The sequence below is a fragment of the Chionomys nivalis genome, chromosome 10 (genome assembly GCF_950005125.1).
Source record: "Chionomys nivalis chromosome 10, mChiNiv1.1, whole genome shotgun sequence".
Lineage (NCBI taxonomy): Eukaryota > Metazoa > Chordata > Mammalia > Rodentia > Cricetidae > Chionomys > Chionomys nivalis.
In genome coordinates, this window is record NC_080095.1 from 22943850 (window position 1) to 22968130 (window position 24281).

A 24281-nucleotide genomic window follows, 5' to 3' on the forward strand; every position below is an offset into this window, starting at 1 on the left:
AAAAAGAATGGTTTGACTTAAAAATGCAACTTTCCATTAGGAATTTATACTCATAGCATGATTTCAGAGGGACCATGTGGAGTCACTTAGGTCAGGTGTGGAACCGTTTATCCTGTGCTGAGTCTTTGAATGTGGGTAGTTCCAAATAGCTGTAATGGCAGCACTGGCTGTTAACCTTCGTTCTCTGTAATGTGATCCATCCTGTAGCTCTTTTCCATGTTTAGTCAGAAGGCCCCTTTGGGTTTCTGGCACTACAGGTTAATGCCAAGGAGCAGGTGGGAAAGGGGCCATAGCTTGGGGCTCCTTCATAACATTGTGATTATGGCATTGCTGTGAAAAAGCCCAGGACTCTACAGGGTGAATGCTGTAACTCATGGGCTGGGAGCCAAAAGAGAATCTGAATTGAGCTGACAGGCCCCACTTTCCCAAGAACTCTGCTTCTAGTGATCATGGTAAGATGACCTAAGTGGACCACTGTCACACCTGTGGGGGAACGTGTGAGGTTAGGCTGCACTCACTGCTCTGCAAGAAGAGAGCCTGTCGTCTTTACAAGTCTGGGGTGTGGTTCTCTGACTAGCTTGGTCCCATCCTGGGACACCATTTTGTTAAGTCATCATCCCTACTTTGGAGGTTAGAAGTAAAGAGACCTTTTTACTTGTTAGTGTGAGCCAGCTTTACAAATACCCAGCCTGCAGATGTGTATGATGAGAAAGGACACTGTTTTTTGTTTTTTTTTTTTGAAACTTGTTAGGAAGAAATTACCAAGCTTTAGCTGTCAACTTGACACAGCCTGGAGTCACCTGAGCTTCAGTTGAGGATCAGATTGGTTTTGGGGATGGGAGGGATTTCCTTGCTTGTTAATTGAAGGCCCAATGCACTGTGGGTAGTACCCTCCTTAGAAGGTATAACTGGGCTATATAAGAAAGCTGGCTTGTGAACCTTCCAGCAAGCATCATCCTCTGTTCCTGCTGTACATTTTTGGTTGTGAAATACATTCCTTGGTCAGAGGTAATGCTGTGTGGACTAGCATGCTGGACTACCAATCAAGTTCCCGTCTTGAATTCCTGCCTCGGCTCCCTCAGTGATGGACTGTGACCTGACATTGTAAGCTGAAATGGCCCCATTCCTCCCTAGCATTGCTTTTGGTAAGAGTGTTTTGTCACAATAACAGAGATAAAACTAGAGCAACTGTTTTGTTAGGGGGTGTTGGCCCAAGAAAGACAAGAGCAAGTACAAACTCTGGACTTGTATTCCTATTTCAAAGGAAACCTTAGACTAGATTTTAAGGGTCTGGAGAGAAGGCTCAGTGGTTGAGAGTACATACTACTTTTCCAGAGGACCAGTGTTTGGTTGCTGTATTGGGTGACTAACGACAGTCTGTAATTTAGTTCCAGGAATTCTGATGCCCTCTTCTGGCCTCTGTTGGCACCGTACACATGTAGTACACAGACAGAGAAGCAGGCATTGTGCATGGGCACACTAAAAGTAGAAAAATGGAAAATAAGAAAAGTCAAAAGTTAAAATGTATTTTCCTTGGAAGTGTTTAACTCCATGTCTCTTACTTCCTTAGATTGATAAAGGAAGCTGGCAAACAAGATCCAGAGCTGGCTTATATCAGTAGCAACTTTATAACTGGACATGGCATTGGGAAGAACCAGCCTCGCAGCAAACAGATGGAAGCAGAGTTCAGAAAGCAAGAGGAGGTGACAATGACAACAGTGGTTCTTAATACGCTGAGAAACCTGGGACATGAAAACTCTTTCTTCTTAGTTCCCCAGCAGTTACTTCATTTTCTCCCTTTCTTTCCCCCACCCCGCTTTCCTTTCTTTGTAATAATATATTACTGCTGTTCTCATGAAGTGACTAAGGGTTGTTGACATACTCAAAATTAGAGTAGCTTCTGGTGAATTAATTTGTTTTAATTGTAAGTAGTTCATTTTCTTTCATGGATTTACTATCAGATATCTACATCTCATAGGAGAATAAAGCCTGAAGACCATGACTACTATAGCCTTCACAGACCTGCAGAGCAACAACTATAGTCTTCTTGAGGTGTTTTTTAATGCTTGCCTTTAAAGGCATACCTTTTTTGATATATCTAAAATTCACTGTAATTTGTAAATGTAGCTTAAAATTGTTCATACTTTTAAAAATCTTATACAGGAAACTGCATATAAAGATGCTAAAATCTAAGTGTTACGACAGACAGGATGCATTTGTTTGTTTTCTATTTAACATAAAATTAGCAGAATAATTTCTGTTACAGGCATGTAGTCTTAGCATTTTGAGCAGATTTTTGGTCTGGGAAGTCCAAGAGCCAGTCTGATACCTGTCTGAAGAGCAACATATGCTATATAACTTAGCCATGTTGAGAAATAGATTAGTTTCTTTTCTTATAACTGACAAAATTCCCCCACAGAAGCAGCTTAAGTAAGGAATGGTTTATTTTGCTTCATGATATGAGAGTCTGCCGTGGCAGGAATGGGATCGTGACGGTAGTATGAGACAGCTGGTCATCTTGCATCTTTAGTAAGAAAGCAAATAAATGAATATCTGTGCTTAGCTTGCTATCCCCTTGTTATTGAGACCTGGACCCCTAAGACATGGATTGATGTTGCCCTGCCTGCATTTAAGGTGGATCATCTCTAACTTTACTTAAACTTCTCTGGATACATTTTTACAAAGAGGTCCAGTGTTGACAAAAGTTTCTGTCCTGCCCGGTCCTGCAGCCGTTCAGTCCCAAAGAAACATACAGAGGTCTACATTAATTATAAACTGGCCTATTAGCTCAGGCTTTCTTATTAACTAATTCTTACATCTTAAATTAGCCCATAATTCTTGTCTGTTAGTCATGTGGCTTGGTATCTTTTATCAGTGAGGCATTTTCATTTTGCTTCCTCTTGGTCTGGATAATGACTGCAGACTGAGTCCCAGAATTCTTCTGATTCTTTGCTCCACCTCTACTTCCTGCCTGGCTACTGGCCAATCAGAGTTTTATTAAAGCAATACAGTGACAAATCTTTACAGGGTAGAAGACCATTGTCCCACAGCAGTTCAGAGGTCTATCTTCTAAGTGTTCTAAGCTAAATCTCATCAAGTTCACTAATCAGGATTAGACATCACAGATGGAAATGGGATTTTAAATTTTGTGTGAAAATACTTACCCTTTATTTTAATTATTTTTTTAAAATAAGTTTCTCAGGTGCTAGCAAATAAGCAAAGCTGTACTTGTGACTTAATTCCAAGTGCACTTGGGGAGTTTAGTGATGGAGCTATGATGACATCTTTGCAGATCTTGGCACAACACAGTCTCACAGACAGTGGGTGCCACTGTGGCAGGACAAAGTAGTAACAGGTCTCCAGGAGGGGCTCACTGCATTACTTGTATGGGTAATATGCTTGTGGTCAGTAAGGAGAAGCCTGAAGTCTGAAGGCGTTCAGTGAAAAGTCCTTTAATTAAATCAAGGCTTGTGGGCTTGTGATTGTGGCCTTGTTGGTTCTGTAGCAGTTTTCTTTTCTAGATTGACATTAGAGATGTAGTGTGTCCAGGGAATATGTCAGAAATGGCCACTGCTAATGATTTTGTAATGTTTTCTTTGGGAAATTCCTTAGAATTGTTTTTCTTGGTGAATCTTTTTCAGGTACTTCGGAAATTTCGAGCTCATGAGACTAACCTGCTCATTGCAACAAGTGTCGTAGAAGAGGGTGTGGATATTCCCAAATGCAACTTGGTGGTTCGTTTTGATTTGCCCACGGAGTATCGATCATATGTTCAGTCTAAAGGACGAGCACGAGCCCCGATCTCTAACTATGTGATGTTAGCAGATACAGACAAGATAAAGAGCTTCGAAGAAGACCTTAAGACCTACAAAGCTATAGAAAAGGTGTAATCACAAAGTTAATCTCTCTTCCTTTTTATGTGTGTGCATGGGAAGAGTAAAAGGTTGTTCTACAGAGCCCCATCTTCTCTCAGCAGTGTGTACATATAAGGAAGTTGAGATGATTACAGAAATCTAGAATGCCCCACTAAAATATCCGTGCCAAAGGTCCTGAAGGTCATTTGAAAAGTGTGTCTGATGGGCACTGTAAATGTGAACAGCATAGTACCAGTGATTGAGTTGTGGCAGGAGAGTGATGAGACAGTAGTTTACCAACAAGAAACTGATGTGTCTTTTGTGTGTGCATGCACAGTGCCAGATAATCCTTGTATAGTGTATTTCCATATGGCTGGAGCTGGGAGGATTCTGTGGAGAGCTTTGCTGCAACAAATGGCTTTGGGGTATTTGAAGTATATTAGGAGAGATGGTTGTGTCACACAGCATACATGAAAAGATTTTTTTTTTTCTTTAGAACAGGGTTTTATTGTGTAGCCCAGGCTGGTCTAGAACCCATGGTCATTGTGCTTCAGCCTCCTGAATGCTAGGGTTATAGACAAGTGCCACCATGCCTGGGTAGAGAGTTTTCTCTGTAGATACAAAGTCAGAAAGCTAACATGTTGCAAAGAAGATTCTTGTTCTCACCCTATATCTTGTTTATGAATGCTCAGATCTTAAGAAACAAGTGTTCAAAGTCAGTGGATGGTGCTGAGCCTGACGTTGATGCCGTTGTAGATGATGATGATGTATTCCCACCATATGTATTGAGGCCTGATGACGGGGGTCCACGAGTCACGATTAACACTGCCATTGGACACGTCAACAGGTGAGGGATTAGATCATTTGTCAGTGTTTGAGGTCGAAGTCTAAACCTGCAGCATCGTGTGGTCTGTCTCTATGGGTGCGTAAATGGCAGCTTTACAACAGGACATTGGCAGACTGTACCCAGTGGCAAGTGCTACCACCAAGAAGAATAAAGGTACAGTGAGCACAGACAGCTTGAGCAGTCACACTTCAGGACAGATTAGCCAAAAATGTATAAGCTGAGCTTAATCTTGAGAAAAATCTTATGGAAACTCCAAAAGATAGAGTTGCAAAACAAGGTCACTTAGATCAAGGAAAGATCAAAGATACGGAGATATGACACCTGGTGCAACCTCATGCTTTGATTACAAAGAATATTTTTGTGAAATTTGAATGGTTTTTCTGGGTGAAGGGCAGGTGAGAATTCCCTAGCACTCTGACAGCATTTTAATGTTTAAAGTAGTTTTCAAGGTAAAAATGTAAATTAACTCTTACATTTATTTGCACCTTTGTTTTGCCCTTAAATGAGATTTATCCTGGTATATAAACTAGGCCTGCTCAGGAGAAAATTAATTATACTGAAATCCAAATTAATTCTTGATAATGATAGTTGATTGCTAATGGAAAATTCAGCACTACACAGTGCAAAAATTTAAAGTGGAATGAGTTCTTTGCTTATGTTTTAATTGTAGTTGTTTTCTGTGGTCCTGTTTCTTATTAATGGCAGTGAATAATAATGGTGTTGGGAAATGGACTTGTGGGCATGAGCTGTACCCTTAGCAGGCATTGGGGTGTCCTACTGTCAGGCCTCTTTGTAAGAAAAGCCAGACATCTGCCTACTTATGTATGCCATGTGCATACATTCATATCTACATTATGTCTCATCCTTTGCTTCTGCTGACCCCATTTTTACTATGGCTTGAGGTTCATTCTAAATTTCTTTTTTTCTGTGCACTTCCCTCTTCCTGTGGTGAGAAAGCTGATCCAGTGTGCTCAGGTGTCAAGTGTGTGCTCAGCCCACCCGTCCAGTGGCCTCTCCTATCTTCCTAGCACCCTAGCTGCACAGGTCTCCCCCTGTGAGTTTTCAGGCCTGCTTCCTGCTCTGCCGCCATTTTATGCTACCACTCATGGAGCTTCTGATTCTGGTGCCCTCTAGGTTCAACCTTAGGCTTTCCTGCTGTCCTGATACCTTCTTTACATATGCCATGACTGCTGGCAAATGTGAGATAAGAAACTGATGCCGCGAATGCACTCTCGTTGCTACATCAGAGCACTTATTGTGCAGTATCAGAACACTAGGTGCAGGGCAGCCTTTTAAATGCAAGCTTCAGTTTTAATTAAAATGAGATTAAATAATGTAGTTTCCTAGTTAACACACATCCATTTCTAGTGCCCAGTTCTGTCCTATTCAAGGAGCAACAAAGAACATTCCTTATGCAAATGGCAGCCTAACAGGCGATGTTGTGAATGTTGAGACAGTTTTCTATCAGTTCCTCCTGTGTAGATTCAACTTCAGAATTCTTTTCTTCACAGATACTGTGCTCGATTACCAAGTGATCCGTTTACACATCTAGCTCCCAAATGTAGAACCCGAGAGTTACCTGATGGTACATTTTATTCAACTCTTTATCTTCCGATTAACTCACCTCTTCGAGCCTCCATTGTTGTAAGTTAAGAAAAAGACATGACTTGCATTGAAGTATGTCACTAGGGCTTGTCTAGCTTCTCTAAGACATCCAAGTTATAAATTTGGTTTTAAATCTATACTCTAAAAAATTATTTTTAAGTCACATAGTTCTTTGTTCATATTTTTATAGACTACACTCTGCAAACTCTTTGAACTTGACCAGATGACCCCTGGAAGTTCTCTTTAGGCTCTTAATAATTTGAACCTTTTTAAGAAATCAGCTGTGGCTTTGCATGCAGTGATACAGAATTCATTAAATATAGTTCAGCTGCTCTGGCTGAAATTTGCCTTTTGTAAACTACTGCCCTTTCTTTGACCCAATACTAATTTGCAGATGTTCCGAAGTGAGTGATTTTAAGTCCACAGAAAAGTTTTTCCATATTAATATATATCATAGTTAGATTCTAATATGTCTTTACCTTTTTGTTGTGTATTTGTTGACTAATGAAAATATACTTTAAACTATATTAAAATGCATATTTACTTGACATTGTAACGTCTTAGTTTTAAACTCCTTTTTTACTAGTCATGGTTTTAAAAGATGGGTATTGTAGAGTTGGATGTTGCTTGGTGGTAGAGCCCTTGCCTCATTTGTATGAAACTCTAGATTCCACTCCCAGCACCACCAGAATTTTGGGAAACAAACAAACAAAAACCAGCTAGAATTTTTGAAAACTTGTTGGTATTTTTAAACTTGTTCTGGCAAGTTGGGCATCAGCAACAGTACCAGGGCAGAGGTTCCGAGGCTGTTCAGTGTGTTGGTAAACTGTGTTGTTGCTTTCAGGGTCCACCAATGGGCTGTGTACGGTTGGCTGAAAGAGTGGTAGCTCTCATTTGCTGTGAAAAACTGCACAAGATTGGTATGTAACATGTTTGAAAGCATATGTGAGTGAAAAAAATGACAGAATTATACAACAAAAGCACATGGAGGCCTCTGCAGGTTTCTGGAGCTTGTCAGGGTTTAGACTTGCTGCTTTTGCTATACTTTGGTGGGTTTAATATGTATTTTCTGTAACTCGGAGACCCTACAGTGCTGGGCAGGACTCTTGACTTTTTTACAGTTTCACTATAAACAGCTGCCACTTTTTACTTCTGTTATTGACCCTTTTTAAATACATAAAAATGCACTAACTATTGGATCCTGAACTGTCCACATAGTTTGTTAGACTATCAGGTTAGTCTATATTGGTGAAGAAAATAATCCTTTAAATAGGAAAAAAAAGCTTGTGTTTAAAAGGAATGTGTGGGACTAGCCTACTGATACTTTATTTTTGGATCTTAGATTTTGTAGGCTTGCCCATGCTGGACTTACAAGTGTCAGGATAGATCCTCTACATAGTCACCTGCTGTCACTTTTACATTGTTTTTAAGATTTATTTATTTTATGTGTATGCATGCTTTGCCTGCATTTGTGTATTTGTACCAGGTGTGTGCCTGGTATCTGTGGGGGACAGAAGAAGGCATCGGATCCTCTGGAATTATAATTACATATGGTTGTGAGCCACCATGTGGGTTCTGGGAACCAAACCCAGGTCTTCTGCTCTTAACTGCTGAGCCATCTCCTACATTTTTAAAGGCACAGGACTTTCAGTTACCATCATTTTTTCACTTGCTTCCTCATTATTGTGTTGTCTTAGGTTATTTACTTATTAGGCAAAATTTATGTTGCTGACATAAGCTCTCTTAAATGTCTTAGGTGAACTGGATGAACATTTGATGCCAGTTGGGAAAGAGACTGTTAAATATGAAGAAGAGCTTGACTTACATGATGAAGAGGAGACCAGTGTTCCAGGAAGACCAGGATCCACAAAGCGAAGGCAGTGCTACCCTAAAGCAGTTAGTATTGGTTAGAACTGAATAAAAATCAGACTTTCTGACTCTATTTCCTGCTAGATCAAATCCTAAACTGCTCTGCTCAGATGTTTTCCCAGATGCTTGTAACTCGGACCAACTGTGGGTCTCAGTTCATTCTCCTGATTCCCAGCATCCCCAGAAGCTCCCTTTACTAGACATTCACTGTTCTGGGCTTGTTTTCTGGTTTTGTCTTGTCTTTCAAAAGGATACTTGAGGATTATTACATTCTGCTCAGAACAAGCTTACTTCATATAAGAAGACATTCTTTAGTGGGACGATTCTAGTCTTTCCGCCCTTGCTGCTTAGATCATCACTCACATGGTGAAGTAGGCAGATGAAAAGGCTGCTCTCAGGTGATGGGAAGGGGCATCAAAAGATGGAAGAGATTGTGCTGTGAATCTGCCTGACCTGTGATATCCTAGCAGAGATCAAATATCAGTATCTCATGCTTGACAGAAGTGTTGATCTTTAAAATACTAACATTTTGAGCGAATAAGGCATTTTTCTCCTTTGGCAGCTACATGGTGTCTGCTTAACTTAGCCTTCTGAAAGATTCTCCCTCTCTCTGTTTGGATATCCCGCCTAATTATATTCTGCCCTGCCATAATAGACCAAAGCAGCTTCTTTATTAACTAGTGGTAATAAAACATATTCATAGCTTACAGAGGGGAATCTCAATCAGAGTACCTTCTGAGCTTTTTTAAAATCCTAAGCCAGAAATAAATTTCTTGCCAACATGTAGAACAAAGGGTATTTGTACTTGAACTTGATGCTTAATTCTTTCCGATTCTAGATTCCAGAGTGCTTGAGGGAGAGTTACCCCAAACCTGATCAGCCTTGTTACCTGTATGTGATAGGGATGGTCTTAACTACCCCCCTCCCTGATGAACTCAACTTCAGGCGACGGAAGCTCTACCCCCCAGAGGACACCACAAGATGCTTTGGAATCCTGACTGCCAAACCCATACCTCAGGTAGACCCTTCACCATGTTGTTGAAAGTGCCACTTAGAACTCAGAGATTGGGTAAACTAACACAGTAAACCTCTCGACTAAAGGATGCTTCGCTTTTCTTTTTGCTAAGATTCCTCACTTTCCTGTGTATACACGCTCTGGAGAGGTCACCATATCCATTGAACTGAAGAAGTCTGGTTTCACATTGTCTCAACAAATGCTTGAGCTGATTACAAGACTCCACCAGTATATATTCTCACATATTCTTCGCCTGGAAAAACCCGCCCTAGAGTTTAAACCTACAGGCGCTGAGTCAGCATACTGTGTTCTACCTCTTAATGTTGGTAAGAAGGAACCCACTTTTCTGTGTTGGTTCATTGTAGCTGGATGGTGAGAGTTTTGCTGGTAACTGACTTATTGTGTATCCTGTGGATATTATTTACATGGACAGCTTGAGACTCATGGTAGTTTACCTTACATAGGACTCTCATCTGTGTTATATTTACCACATTAAAGAGTCTTTTTCTTCTTTTAAGTTAATGGCTCTAGCACTCTGGACATTGACTTTACATTCATGGAGGATATTGAGAAGTCTGAAGCTCGTATAGGCATTCCCAGCACCAAGTACTCAAAAGAAACACCGTTTGTTTTTAAGTTAGAAGATTACCAAGATGCAGTTATCATTCCAAGGTAGGTGTTTCAAAAGGAAAATAGCAGTACTTGCTGCAAACGGGTGTGCTTATTTATGTGCTGTGGGTGTGAGTAGTGACATCTCTCCAGTTCACTTCGTTCAAGCAAAAGCTCAAACTTCACATGTGAAAGGATTTACTTTGTGAAAAGTATTATTTCTTATGTAAATAATATTGATAGCCTTTTAAAGATAATCTTTATCCCTTTAATTCCAAAGTCTTATGAGAGAAAGAAGTTCATTGGGAACAATGCTTGCACCTCAGGCGTTCCAAGAGGATTATTGTTAGTAAGCCTCTGGAGGGTGGGAAGAGTACTCATTCTTACTTGGCAAAATTATAGGGAATGGAAGTCTTGAGGCAATAAATTAAATCCAGATACTTTACAAAGAATTGGAGTGCTGGTTGATTGACTCTGACTTACATTCATAAATATTCATGACCTCTGCCTTTACTTTATTCTCCCCCCCCAATCTGAAAGTCACATTTTAAAGATTTCACTGGACTATCACTATCATAGGTAATGTAATACATCTTGTGTGTTGGATGCCTTGTGTTTACAAAGGATTTACTCTGTAGGGTATTGCTAAGTTTTCTTGATTGTTGAAACATACTTGAAGGAGGCATTAGCTTTTCATATTATCAAAGGAAAGAAATTTAGAAGAACAAACAGGGAAAGTGAAGAACCTGTTTTGTTTTATTTACTTAATAGAAATAAAATTTTTTATTCTCAACCTCTTGAAATACATTTTTGGTATTTTAATTTTGACTAATGTTATTTATAGTTAGCCATTTGAATTCTTAATGGTGATATATGTTTCCACATTAATCCATTTGTGCTTTGAGGATAGTTGATGTACACAAAAAGACAACTTGATTTTCTTTATTTTTAGATACCGCAATTTTGATCAGCCTCATCGATTTTACGTAGCTGATGTGTACACTGATCTTACCCCACTCAGTAAATTTCCTTCCCCTGAATATGAAACTTTTGCAGAATATTATAAAACAAAGTATAACCTTGACCTGACCAATCTCAACCAGCCACTGCTGGATGTCGACCACACATCTTCCAGGTAAGAGCTGCAGAAATGACATTAGGTTGTGTATGGGGTTGCTTTCTAGGGCTCAGAGTGCCTCTGCCTACCCATGGACTTTGAAATCAAGAAATCCTTTGCACAAAAACTTGCCTGGGTAGTAGAGGACTGTGCTGACTGAACTCCTTAGGAAGCTTCTAGGCATACCAAAGCTGGAGTCCAGCCACTGTGAGGGTGTATTGTTGTTTGCTTGTTTGATAAAATTGCTCTGAAATTTTTATAGACTTAACCTTTTGACACCTCGGCATTTGAATCAGAAGGGGAAAGCACTTCCTCTAAGCAGTGCTGAAAAGAGGAAAGCCAAATGGGAAAGTCTGCAGAACAAACAGGTAAATGAGTTGCTACTAGAATGACCAAATGTTCTCTTAAATGGTTCTTTATTTTTTGTAATTATAATTGCATCATTTACCACTTCTTTTCTCCTTTTAAACATTCCCATATGCCTCTCCTTACTCTTTCAAATTCATGTCCTCTTCATTTGTTATTGTTGCAAACATATATATGTACATACACACACACACACATATATATATACACACACACATAAATACAATGTGCTCAAACATGACGTATTTTAACATCTCAATAATATATTACCAAGATGACAATGACTTGTGAATTTCTGGGAGGTCATCATAGGTACTGAATTTATTTTGAACGTCTTTGTTGGTAAGGATTGAGTTTTTCTGTTAACCATGGTTCATTGATGCATCATGGAGCCACCCTCATAAATCCAATTTAGGGTTAAAGGATTATTTTTAAAAGTGATATTAATAACATTTATGATTCTCATCATTATCCCTTCGTGAAATTGATCTTTTATTATTTGTGTGTGCTTTATATTTATCAGCCTGTGTTCTTCTTTACTCTTAAGATACTAGTTCCAGAACTCTGTGCTATACATCCAATTCCAGCATCACTGTGGAGAAAAGCGGTTTGTCTCCCCAGCATTCTTTATCGCCTTCACTGCCTTTTGACTGCAGAGGAGCTAAGAGCTCAGACAGCCAGCGATGCTGGTGTGGGAGTAAGATCACTTCCTGCAGATTTTAGGTATGTCTGTGTTACTGGCCAGAAATTTAATTTGCAACAAAATAGAATTAAGTTAAAATTGTATTTTTCTTTTTCATCTTTTAGTAAAAGATGAAAAAGTAAATGTGGACACTTAAAACATGAAAATTAACTATGTTGTTTGTTCCCTGGGTCACTGAACCTTTTGTTCTTGTCAAGTTAGAGAGAGGCAAGCTCCTGAAACAGCAAACATTTCTTCTTTTGTAGTGATGTTGAAATGAGGGTGAAAGTAGTCTTCTCAAAAATGAGTTGTATATAAGAAAGCAGCAGCCTTCATTTGTTCTTATCTTTATCATTTCTTCCCTACTAGTAAAGTTCTGTATACCAAAGAAATTTTTGACTTAATCACTCAAATTAATTTTGGGATTGAAAGAACTTAAACATAATAGTCACATTATAATAGTTGAGTAATTGGTTCAGTATGAGACACTAGTTTAAACAGCATAACCAAATCATTGTATTCCGTGGCCTGTCCTGAGTAGGATGTATTGGCCACATTTCCAAGTGCAGAAGTTGAGACCCAGACAGAATTTGTAAGTTGCTTGAAGCTGCTCACTTGGTTAAGCAGAGAGCTTGAGGTTCTACTCACAAAGTCTGTGGTTCCAGGTTCTGCAGGAGCCTCCATCTTGGATTCTCTCAATCCCCCCTACTGTGGGTGCATAAGCAGAGGTCAAAGAGCAAACTGTTCTGCATTATAGTTGAATGTGTATATAATCATTTAAGCTTGAAAATGTGTTATTCTTCTTAAGTAGGAGGACTTTAAGAGTTGCTTTGTTTTTAATCCAAAATGCTGCTGTTGTAGCTTACCCTTCTGAAGAATCAATAGAAAGTTATAAAAATGTCTTTACAGATACCCTAACTTAGACTTCGGGTGGAAAAAATCTATTGATAGCAAGTCTTTCATCTCAACCTGTAACTCCTCGTTGGCTGAAAATGATAATTACTGTAAGCACAGCACAATTATAGTCCCTGAAAATGCTGCACATCAAGGTGCTACTAGAACCTCCTTAGAAAACCATGACCAAATGTCTGTGAACTGCAGAAGGCTACCTGCTGAATCACCTGGGAAGCTCCAGATTGAAGTTTCAACGGATCTTACAGCAATTAATGGTCTTACTTACAACAAAAATCTTGCCAATGGCAGTTATGATTTAGTTAACAGAGACTTTTGCCAAGGAAATCAGCTGAATTACTTCAAGCAGGAAATACCTGTACAACCAACTACCTCATATCCCATTCAGAATTTATACAATTATGAGAACCAGCCCAAGCCCAGCAATGAATGTACTCTACTGAGTAATAAATACCTTGATGGAAACGCTAACACATCTACCTCAGATGGAAGCCCCGCGGTGTCCACGATGCCTGCCGTGATGAATGCTGTTAAAGCATTCAAGGACAGGATGGACTCTGAGCAGAGCCCTTCTGTTGGGTACTCCTCAAGGACTCTTGGTCCCAATCCTGGATTGATTCTTCAGGCTTTGACACTGTCAAATGCTAGTGATGGGTTTAACCTGGAGCGGCTTGAGATGCTTGGTGATTCCTTTTTAAAGCATGCTATCACCACATATCTCTTTTGCACTTACCCTGATGCTCATGAGGGCCGCCTTTCATATATGAGAAGCAAAAAGGTAAGGAACGGTTCTTACTCTGAGCTGTTGCTTCTTCAGTGTGCCTGAAAATGGGGCAAGTTACCCGTGGAGATTTCTCCATGAGTCAGTGCAGCTGCTGCTTGCTCTAGTATATTAGTTAGGGCCAATGCCCATAGGGCATTTCCCAGTAAGTGGCATGATGGCTGTATACACCCAGGCTGTGGGGCTGGCTGATAACCTTCTCATTTTATAGAAGTTCAGGTTAAATAAACCTCTGTGCAAATGGGTAGAACTCTTAGATCCTTGTCGGGGTAGCGGGGAGGTAGAAATAGGCAGAGTTACTGTTCAGGGGCTTGTGCTTCAGCTTCAACTGAAGCCTTTTGTTATGAGAGTGCTTTGGTAAACAGGTGTGTGCATGTGAGTAATGTAAAGTCATTCCAGGAGTTGCATTTCTTCCAAGTTTCAGGTAGCCAGGCAAGGGAAGAACATTAATTAGGCTTTAGCCAGTGTAGATAGGGGGACCCCCTAGTCTTGAGCAGTTTTTCCACAATCCTGAGAAAGAGTAAGTTCTTTTTATTTCCCTCCGTGTACATGCGTGCATAAGCATACATGTATGCTCACCTATTTGTGTATCTGTTCAGGCTGCAGGTCTATCTCGGGTGTCAATAAGTGAGCACCTTATTTTTTGAGGCAGGGTCTCTCACAGAACTTGGAGCTCACTGATTCAGCTAAATTAGCCAACAAGCCCTTGGGTTCTGTCCGCCTTGTGTGGTTGCCCCTACCCGCACCCGCACCGGGGTAAGATGGCACCACTGTGCTTGACTTGTATGTTGGTGCCAGGGATTTAACTCAGGTGTTCATGCTTGCACTTTACCCATTGAGATAGATTTTCAGCCTTAGTTCATAAGCTTAGTGTAAAAAATGGTAATTAAGCTAAGATCTTTCAGTGGTCATATAATATAAAGCAAAACTCTAACAATTTACAAAGCTGTTAATGACCTAACATTAAGTAGGATGGAATGTCACTTGTGAGTCAGAGAAGGTGCTCGTGGGAAACCTTATAGTATAAAGCAAGGCTGCATCTGTAGAGTGTGGTAGCACTCAGTAGAGAAAGAAAGGCAGTAACAGTGGGGACTGGGAAAGTAGCTGAGGGCGGATGTGAGAAGAGGCCCAACTTTATGTCAGGAGCTTGTGCATGGTGTGCTTGCTGTGGGTACTTGAGGAAGTTTGAGCAAGGAGACAATATTATTAGAACAGGGGTCATGAAAGAGACTAATGTGGTACAGGCTGTAGTGTGGGCTGAAGCACACAGCCAAGCCGAAAGCAGAACAGAACAGCAATGGTTGAAAGAACAGGATTGCGGTGAGTAGTAATTTCAGAGATAATCATTTGAGTCCAACAACCTGCTTATGCTACCAGACTATTCTAGCTCCTAAGAGAAAACGTAAGGGTAGAGAGAAAAATGCTAATTTCTCTAATTAGTTTGAGTTTTTCTTATAGCCTAGAGAAGTGCATGGTTTTGTTAGCTTTTGTTTTGCTTTGTTTTGATTTTTGAGACAGGGTTTCTCTGTAGCTTTGCAGCCTGTCCTGGAACTTGCTCTGAAGACCAGGCTAGCCTTGAACTCACAGAGATCTGCCTGCCTCTGCCTCCCAAGTGCTGGAATTAAAAGTGTGTACCACCACCGCTTGGTTAAGAACTGCATATTTTTATATCCCCTTTTGACAGGCAAGAAGGACAGTGAGGCTGGAGAGGCTAACTTATCCAAGAGCACATTGCAGTAGGGAGCAGACCTGGGATTGAACTAACAGTATAGCAATGGACCTCCTTGCCTGTCACAGTTATGGCAGCTTGCTCTGAGCACCAGACATTTGGATATCTTACAAGCAACACTTAATCTCTGCAGTTCTCTTGCAGTTAGATGTGCCACCATTTTGCAGATGAAGAAACTGATGTCCAGATTGTGGCATTAGCTTGTGTGAGGTTATTCACTAGTCCCGGATATTTAGGAGTATTTCTGAGACTAGGGGCACATCCTAGGGGGCCTTCCTAGTGAGCTTAAGACGGACCATGAATGCAATGCCCTGGCAACTGTGACATCTTGCAGATAGTAGATAGATAGTGGCATTGTCAGGTGTTGTGAGAAAGACAGAGTGAGGCATCAGGCAGACTTAGGCATTAGACCTTATGGTACAGGGACTGGAAGAATGCTTAGAAACTAGAATTGAGTCCTGAAGCTCTCAGGGCTGCTTACAGGAAGAAGATCACAGTTATGAAGGCATTTGAAGTAAGAATACTAGACCCTATTAAGCAAGAAAGAAACTACTTTAACCTTTCAAAACTTTATCCATTCCTCTGTTCAGAGCCCTTTGACCTAATTTCTTGCAGAAGTAATTATTGTTTCCTCTGCGTGGTGTTAAGGTGTTCAGGATGCTCTTGCAGACAGAACCTGACCAGGCTCTTTTTTTTTTTTTTTTTTTGGATTTTCGAGACAGGGTTTCTCTGTAGCTTTGGTGCCTCTCCCGGAACTAGCTCTTGTAGACCAGGCTGGCCTCGAACTCCCAGAGATCCGCCTGCCTCTGCCTCCCGAGTGCTGGGATTAAAGGCGTGCGCCACCACCGCCCGGCTCTGACCAAGCTCTTGCTCGCCATTCTTAAGACAAGCCTCATGTTCACTGCACAGCCTTTGTCCTTGTTCAAGCTTCCTGTGATCTTCCTCATTGCCACCTGCTGCTTCTGTCTTGAATTTTGCCTTACATCAGGTCCTTATAGTTATATCTTTTTCATCCACTGAGCATTTCTTCTGACTTGGAATCTTTTCCCTCTCTGGACCCTTATTGCCCTCCTCCTCTTGGGGTGCTCTTGTATAGCATGGAAAAGAAAACCAGCATTTATGTCTGTTGGCTCCTTTATAGACAGCTGGTAAGTGCTTTGGCAGTGATGTTCCCTGGTAGAGCTGTGTGCCAGTCTGTATGCATTTCAAGGACTGCTTCTCTGTTGCTTTGCCTGCTTTCTACAAGACTGTCTAGCCAGTGCTAATCGTGGGTACATGCTGGCTAAGTAATACTTGAGTTATATGGATAGGGCTCTTAGAGTGTTCCAATATATTTTTAGAGACTGGAAATGAGATTGAATGACCCTAGTCTCCAAGTGAAAACTAGACAAAAATATCATGTTTTAAGTAAATTAGGGATGTGGTAGAGCCATTAGAAAAAGCAAGTGGACTCAAGGAAGGATAATAAAGCTGCCTCAATGACGTGTACTGTACAACAAATGTTCTTTAGTGCCTTTTACTCTAGTGTCTTGAAATGCTACCCGTAACAAAAGAATAGTATTTGAGAATGTTTGGTTTGGAGTTGTATTGGTGCTTAGATTCCAGAGATATAAAGTTGTTTTGTACAGTGACAGTTCTCATGTTATAACATGATATCCTTCCCTTTACTCATTAAGAATAGCATGACATCTTGAGTTATAATATGTTGACATCTTCTGCTCTCAATTCCACTTACCATCTTGCATTTTATATTATCAATCTGGGCTTTAAAACTTTGAGATTGAACTTTTTTTGACTTGTTTATAAGGAAGGGAATTTGTATACATTAGATTTTTGTGACTCTATTTTGTATTGAATATTTATTTGATGACACCAAAGGATATCCAATTCTTGAAAATTTCAAGTTGTTGTTATAAATAAGTTTTTATTTGGTGACCAGTTGTACATTACAAAGAACACAAGCATAAAATGTAATGGTATGCGTGTTTTCCAGCCAAGGCCATTTATGGGTAAACATTTGTGACTCTTTTTTGCCGAAGGTCAGCAACTGTAACCTGTATCGCCTTGGCAAGAAGAAGGGGCTGCCCAGCCGCATGGTAGTGTCGATATTTGATCCTCCTGTGAATTGGCTTCCTCCTGGTTATGTGGTAAATCAAGACAAAAGTAACGCAGATAAATGGGAAAAGGATGAAATGGTAAGCACTCAATAAGGAGCTTTTTTGTTTCTGTTGACTGAAGAAGTTTTTGTTGTTTCCTTTCTACTGCTGCACTTTGCAATGTAGTAGGTATTTTATGTGTTGGTAGACTGACTGTGACTTTAGAAATAGTGTTGATTTTAGTGGAGTGTAATTTCTATTACCTTTTCCAAAGGGATAAAATTTTTTTATGTTTCCACTTAAAAATAAAATCAGAACCCTCTCAGGTTCCCTGTACTCTCATGTTACAGTGTCTCCGTATTTGTTGAAGTGACTTCACAGTGACCTGTAACCTGCAGGCTGTGTCTGGAAGAGTTCACTTTAGCGCAGAATAGCTTGTGCAGTGCGGGGCTAGCTTGGCACTGTTTCCTCTTGCAGACTGGACACCAGATCACCATATGGGAAGGTTGAAATACTATAAATAATTGGTCTTGCCAGAGACTTAAGACTCATCTCTTTAGCAGCTGCAGCTTCCTTTGTCTTGTCCCAAAGGCCACCAGGGGGCAGCTGGGAGGACTCTGTGCCCTGGACTTGTGACTCGGAAAGAACTGTCTTATACTTCTTTGAAGTTGCCATCTGTTCAGGCAACTCTGCTTGCCAGATTTATTTTGTATTGATAATAAATGTACTCCTGTTACTTCATTTTTACTTCAGGCTGATAATGATAACACCATTTCTTTTACTGGTTTCTAAATAGCAGCATCTCCATGTCTTGTTTGGTGCATTTTTATCCCAATAAGTCCTAAGCATCTGTAGTGGCATGTTCTGGGAGGCTATTCTGATGCAGGCCTGTTTGCTGAGTGTATTTGTAACTCAAGTAGGATTTGACTTATCACAGAAATGCAACTTAGCTGTAAAAGCATTAAGAGAATATTTTAATTCAAGTTAGGTCAGAGGATGACATTTGTTACTAATTTAGAATAAATACACATACACGTATATACATATTTATGTATATACACATGTACCTTAGTAGAAAAATGTATTGATTTTGAACCTTAGAAAAAGTGCCTCATTTCTGAAAGAAAAAACAAAACAGTCAACAGGCCTTTTTTGTCCATGTATTTGACTCTTCAGGTAACAGGGACACATCAGGGCTTCCTGAGTTACATGCTACAACATGGACCTCTGGTTCCTGGCCTTTTCTGCTGACTCAGCATCTTGGTGCACACTAACATTATGGCTCAGGCTTTCATCTTAAGTATACCCCCTCTTTGTGAGGATGAAGAGTACATGGTGCCAGGGGTACAAAAGACAGTCCACCATGTTACAGAAACACAACAGTTTACAGAGAAACTTTGTAATCGAAAATCTCAAACTGAATAATTTAAATTTGGCCCATTTTGTCTTATGATACAAATAATAAAGCTTATGTAGTAGTATGTACTTTTTTTCCACTTGGGATACAGAGGCAGGTGGATCTCTGAGTTTGAGCCCAGCCCAGTGTGAATTCCAAACCACCTGAGGCTACATAGTGAAATCCTGTCACAAACAAAACAGAAGCAAAAAATAGTCAAAGCCTCTCATTTTGTCTTGGAGAAGTAGAAAGGTTCTGACAGGTAGTTTGCTGAGGTTTGCCACTGACTGAGTGTTTTGCCTACATGTATGTGTATGCATCTAGTAGACGCTGATACTGTGGAAACCAGAAGAGGGTGTTGATCACCTGGAGCTGGAGTTACAAATAGTTATGAACTGCCATGTTGGCACTGGGAACTGAACCCAGGTCCTCTGGAAGAGTAACCAGTGTTCTTAATCTCTGAGCCATCCCTTCAGTCCTGTTGATAGTTTGTTTGCTGTTCTTTATTTTTCAAAAGGATTTTTGGTGTATTTTTTAAAGCAGTGGACTGTATATAATTACAGGGCTAGACTCACTGTCATTTATTTTTTCAGGCAAATACAGAGTTTCTATATCTTGAGTCTGGTTTAAAATAAAATATATGCCACTTTTAAAAACACTTGGGAAATAGTTTGAAAGTGTTTTGTCAGAATACTCTGGAAAATTGTCCCAATCAAAGTTGAAGCTTATTGTTCCATGTTTGCCCCCAAGTAAAGTGGTGGTGGCTCTTCCTGCGAGAGTTGGTGTTTATCGTACAGCAGAAATTGGGTATCTTTTTAGCGTTGCCAAAAGGTTACATCACTGCTGAATTGTAGCCCATTATTAAGGTTGTCATTCACAAATAAGCTTTTGCCAAAGAAATTGGAATTAGCAAAGATTTTTTTTGACAGAAATGGGATTGTTATGTTTCATGTTAGCCTAAGTTTTCTTCTGTCAGTCTGCTATGATCTGTTGGCCTTAGTACCACAGCTCAGAATAGAGGGTAAAAAATAATTTCACAAATTTATCCCCTCTTTGAGTGGTTCCATTTATTTTTTTTAAGCAAAGCAGTTTAGTTTTATATTGTAGCAAATGTTTCTTGATTTGAAGTGGAAGTAGAGGAAAAAAATATTACAAACCCTCCTGCAGTTTTTAATGGTAAAGGTTTTAAAAAAATAATTTTGTCTGTTTTTTTTATTATGCTCATAGTTGAAAAGATAATACTCTTTCTACATCTGGAATTTAATTTTGTTGGTTTGAAAGGCTACCTACCATATTTTCAGACTCTGTCAGCTAAGTGGAAGGCCTCTGATTGGCACACAAGGGCTCTGTCCTTGCAGAGTTAGGCTACTCAGTTGACATTTTTGCATGCTGGACACAATTTTAACTTTATCCATGTTCAGAATTCTTCACTTACAGATTTATACTGGATAAAGGTCATTTTATAACTTAAAAAATGAACATCCAAAGAGCATGTTTGACTTTGTTTATATGATTAAATAACTTATTTTATGTTAATTGAAAACAAATGGCCGTGATTTTTTAAAGTTGCCTTTTAGTATTTGTGGTTGTCATTTGAAATTATCCATAACCCTGGCTTTTATTGAGTTTCAAAACCTTTTAAAAAACAGCAGCTCTGTCTCTCCTCCTTTCCTGTTCCCCGTTTCAGACAAAGGACTGTTTGCTGGCTAATGGCAAACTAGGTGAGGACTGTGAGGAGGAGGAGGACCTGACGTGGAGGGCTCCCAAGGAGGAGGCTGAGTATGAAGACGACTTCCTGGAGTATGATCAGGAGCACATACAGTTTATAGACAGCATGTTAATGGGGTCAGGAGCCTTTGTGAAGAAAATTTCTCTTTCTCCTTTTACAACCTCTGATTCTGCTTATGAATGGAAAATGCCCAAAAAGTCCTCCTTAGGCAGTATGCCGTTTTCCTCAGACCTTGAGGATTTTGACTACAGCTCTTGGGATGCAATGTGCTATCTGGATCCTAGCAAAGCCGTTGAAGAGGATGACTTTGTGGTAGGTTTCTGGAATCCATCAGAAGAAAACTGTGGCGTTGACACAGGGAAGCAGTCCATTTCTTACGACTTACACACAGAGCAGTGCATTGCTGACAAAAGCATAGCAGATTGTGTGGAGGCCCTGCTGGGCTGTTATTTAACCAGCTGCGGCGAGAGGGCTGCTCAGCTTTTCCTCTGTTCGCTGGGACTGAAGGTGCTCCCAGTCATCAAAAGGACCAGCCGGGAAAAGGCCCTGTACCCTGCTCAGGAGAACTTCAGCAGCCAACAAAAGAGCCTTTCAGGGAGCTGTGCTGCTGCTGCAGCCAATCCACGCTCCTCTGCAGGGAAAGACTTGGAGTACGGCCGCCTGAAGATCCCACCAAGGTGTATGTTTGACCATCCAGATGCAGAGAAAACCCTGAACCACCTGATTTCTGGGTTTGAAAATTTTGAGAAGAAAATCAACTACAGATTCAAGAATAAGGCTTACCTTCTGCAGGCTTTTACACATGCCTCCTACCACTACAACACTATCACTGGTAAGGAGACTTTGTGTGTGGTGCATTGTTGTGGCCGTGCACAAATAAGATATATGCATGCACAGTCTTAGCTCTCAGTATGCATGGCTGGGGTGGGGGGGAGGAAGTCACATAAAGCAGAGCTCTTTATGTTTCCCGTCTCTGGGGAGTAGGAATGCTTGGTGACTGTGACAGTTGGAGTGGGGCGTTACATCCTCTCACACATGGGGTCTCACGTGCTGCATGCTTAGAAACTGAAGCCCGGGATTTTGCTGTTTCTCATCTTTTCCTACCTAAGTACCTTTCTTGGGCTTATTCATTGCTGCTTTAACTTCTTGATTTATTTATATAGTCAAGATCTATTTCCACATCTTTTTGTTGTTCCTAGACAAAAAGGCTCCTCTTTTCTAGCCTTTTTAAATCTAAAGATGAGAAGATTAAATAGAAATATTCTATAGGAAGAACTCGTTATTTCCCATTGTGCTGTGGTTATCTCCTTTATTTAGTAGTTTGCTAATATCTAAGAGAGTAAGTCCCCAGAACCAGTTTGCTTCAGCTTGTGGACCCTGATAAAGTTTTTATTTTGCCTTTTGTATAAGATTTTCAAATATACTAAAGCAAAATAAAGAGCTTATAGTTTGGATAGTAAAAAATCTGTAGTTAAGACCATTTACAAAAAAATAAACCCTGAAAGTGGAGTTCTAAAATAAAGCTACTTTTCTGTGTGGAGAGGAAAATACTTTGATGGAAATTGTGAGGCCTGAATTCCAACACGGCTTGGCTCTTCACCCAGTAGGTACTCTGGAACAGGTCACTCTGTCCCAGCCTCAGTTTTCTCAGCTCAGTGGATTCTTTTAATGGCTCTGAGGAAATTGGGGTGCTGGTCAGCACTGGTAGCTTTTTCAGTTTGACAAGCAACCCTTTTTGTTTAGGGGTTTTGCTCCAGTACGCAGTTTTTCTTCCTGAGTCCCTTGTGTCAGGTTTAGTATGTCTAGTTAGAGTTGAAGAGTCATGTTTCCCTGTTGTTCTTTCATGTGCCGTATAACCCTGAAATGCCAAGAAATTAGACACTTAGCACACATTGCAGAGTGTGGATGACACGGATGGCAATGCCCAGAAGGTATTATGCCATGTGTGGCTTTACTGAGATGCCACCATGTTAGAGACTCAGGAGTGATGCCCAGTGCCTGTCTGGCTAATATAGTGCCCAAGGAAGAAGGTGCTATGACTGATTGTGTCTACAAAGTGTCTTTTCCCCCTCCAAAACAAGCATAATATTTGAACACTTGAAGATTATATGACCCAACTTTTATATAAGAAATATGCTTTCAGTTGCCTTTAAAACTCGACTTCCAGGTGCATTAGCGAGTATGTGTCCAATAATTTCATTGAGGAAGGTAAATGAAAATGTTTCTCGGTAGAAGTCTCAAAAGGAGTCTGGGACTGCAACTTTTTCATCTGCTCCCACGCAGAGTATGCAGAAAGTGCATGTGCTCATGCAGGCTCACCGTTGCACTTTGGATCTCTGCGCAGATTGTTACCAGCGCTTAGAATTCCTGGGAGATGCGATTTTGGACTACCTCATAACCAAGCACCTTTATGAAGACCCACGGCAGCATTCCCCAGGGGTCCTGACTGACCTGCGCTCTGCTCTGGTCAACAACACCATCTTTGCTTCATTGGCTGTGAAGTATGACTACCACAAGTACTTTAAAGCTGTCTCTCCCGAGCTCTTCCATGTCATTGACGACTTTGTGCAGTTTCAACTTGAGAAGAACGAGATGCAAGGGATGGACTCTGAGGTTAGTGCTGTTTAAACTGTGAACTCAGTGCTGAGGGAAGCAGCCATCTTTGAGTTTGGGCAGTTTGAGCTCTGATTCATGGCTGTCCAGAGGGATAGTTACAGGCCAGGGCCAGGTTGCCCAGATGCTGTGTGCTCTCCAAGCAGAACTGAGAATGACTTGCCTCACTCAGGTAGGCCTTTGAGACTTGGCTGCCCACTCCATGGACCAAGTGGTCATTCAGGCAAGGAGCCTGGGTCTCAGTTACGCTTGAGTGAGGCTCCTACGACAGGCATAGAAAGTTGTAGAAGTGCACCTCCTCCCATGCCCCAAGGTGGCCTTCGCCTCTCCGACATCACAGGATGATCTGTTTCTGTCTTTTCTAAATGGGTCAGGAATATTTGGTAGCCTCCCAGGTAAGCCTCACAAATGTGCACTTCACATTGTTTGAAATGGCACCTCTTGTTTATAAACTTTGTGCACTGGGATATCAGTGCTGCCTTGCTCAAATATGTGCATGCTGCACTGCTCTGGCTCTGTAGGCAACGAGCAACTCAGCTGCTCGTTCCCCTCTGCACCCAGTGGCCAATGAACTTCATTCTAGTCCAGGGCTTTATTCTCAGCTTACTGTTTTGACTTTAAGTTTTACTACATCTTTTGCAATTGCCCCAAACTGTTGGAGAGTAGAGTTTCTGAGCTTTCTGTTGGAACATAGAGAGTCTAGGGCTGAAAACCTCGCAGCCAGGGCAGAGCTTATGCTCCCCATTTTGTCTCTGTTTGCAGTCCCTTCCAGAACTCAGCCAGTAGCAAGGTGATGAGAAGAAGCATCCATGTACATTTCTAGTTAAATTTTTTACAATTACTTAAGCTTTAAGTTTAAGGACTTTACTAAAATTCAGGTTCTGTTTTGTTGCCAGTGAGGCGTATTGGCTCTGTTAGTTTTTCTTCATTCTTTTACTGCCCTTTGTCTGTATCAACAGGTATAGAAGTAGCAACGCTTGACACACATAGCATCTGGCTTTCCTCACTGAGTTGTTTTTTTCTTAAAGAAGTCTCTATCTTTCTGGGCCTTAACTTTCTTA

General features: G+C 40.6%; 1 protein-coding gene across 6 annotated transcripts in view; it reads left to right on the forward strand.

Annotated features, from left to right (window-relative positions):
* The window catches only part of Dicer1 (dicer 1, ribonuclease III), a 69422-nt gene that overhangs the window by 39424 nt on the left and 5717 nt on the right, over positions 1–24281 (forward strand). For 4 of the 6 annotated variants that reach the window (XM_057783422.1, XM_057783424.1, XM_057783423.1 and 1 more), the window contains 16 exons: positions 1571–1703; positions 3642–3884; positions 4547–4701; positions 6213–6345; positions 7151–7226; positions 8063–8202; positions 9014–9193; positions 9303–9516; positions 9709–9862; positions 10752–10934; positions 11179–11284; positions 11830–12005; positions 12874–13654; positions 17426–17581; positions 20566–21439; positions 22952–23220. In XM_057783422.1, the coding sequence (XP_057639405.1) occupies positions 1571–1703; positions 3642–3884; positions 4547–4701; positions 6213–6345; positions 7151–7226; positions 8063–8202; positions 9014–9193; positions 9303–9516; positions 9709–9862; positions 10752–10934; positions 11179–11284; positions 11830–12005; positions 12874–13654; positions 17426–17581; positions 20566–21439; positions 22952–23220 (3973 nt within the window). Of the gene's footprint in view, positions 1–1570; positions 1704–3641; positions 3885–4546; positions 4702–6212; positions 6346–7150; positions 7227–8062; positions 8218–9013; positions 9194–9302; positions 9517–9708; positions 9863–10751; positions 10935–11178; positions 11285–11829; positions 12006–12873; positions 13655–17425; positions 17582–20565; positions 21440–22890; positions 23221–24281 lie in introns of those variants that run through there. The other 2 variants (XM_057783426.1, XM_057783427.1) reach the window with 2 other exon arrangements.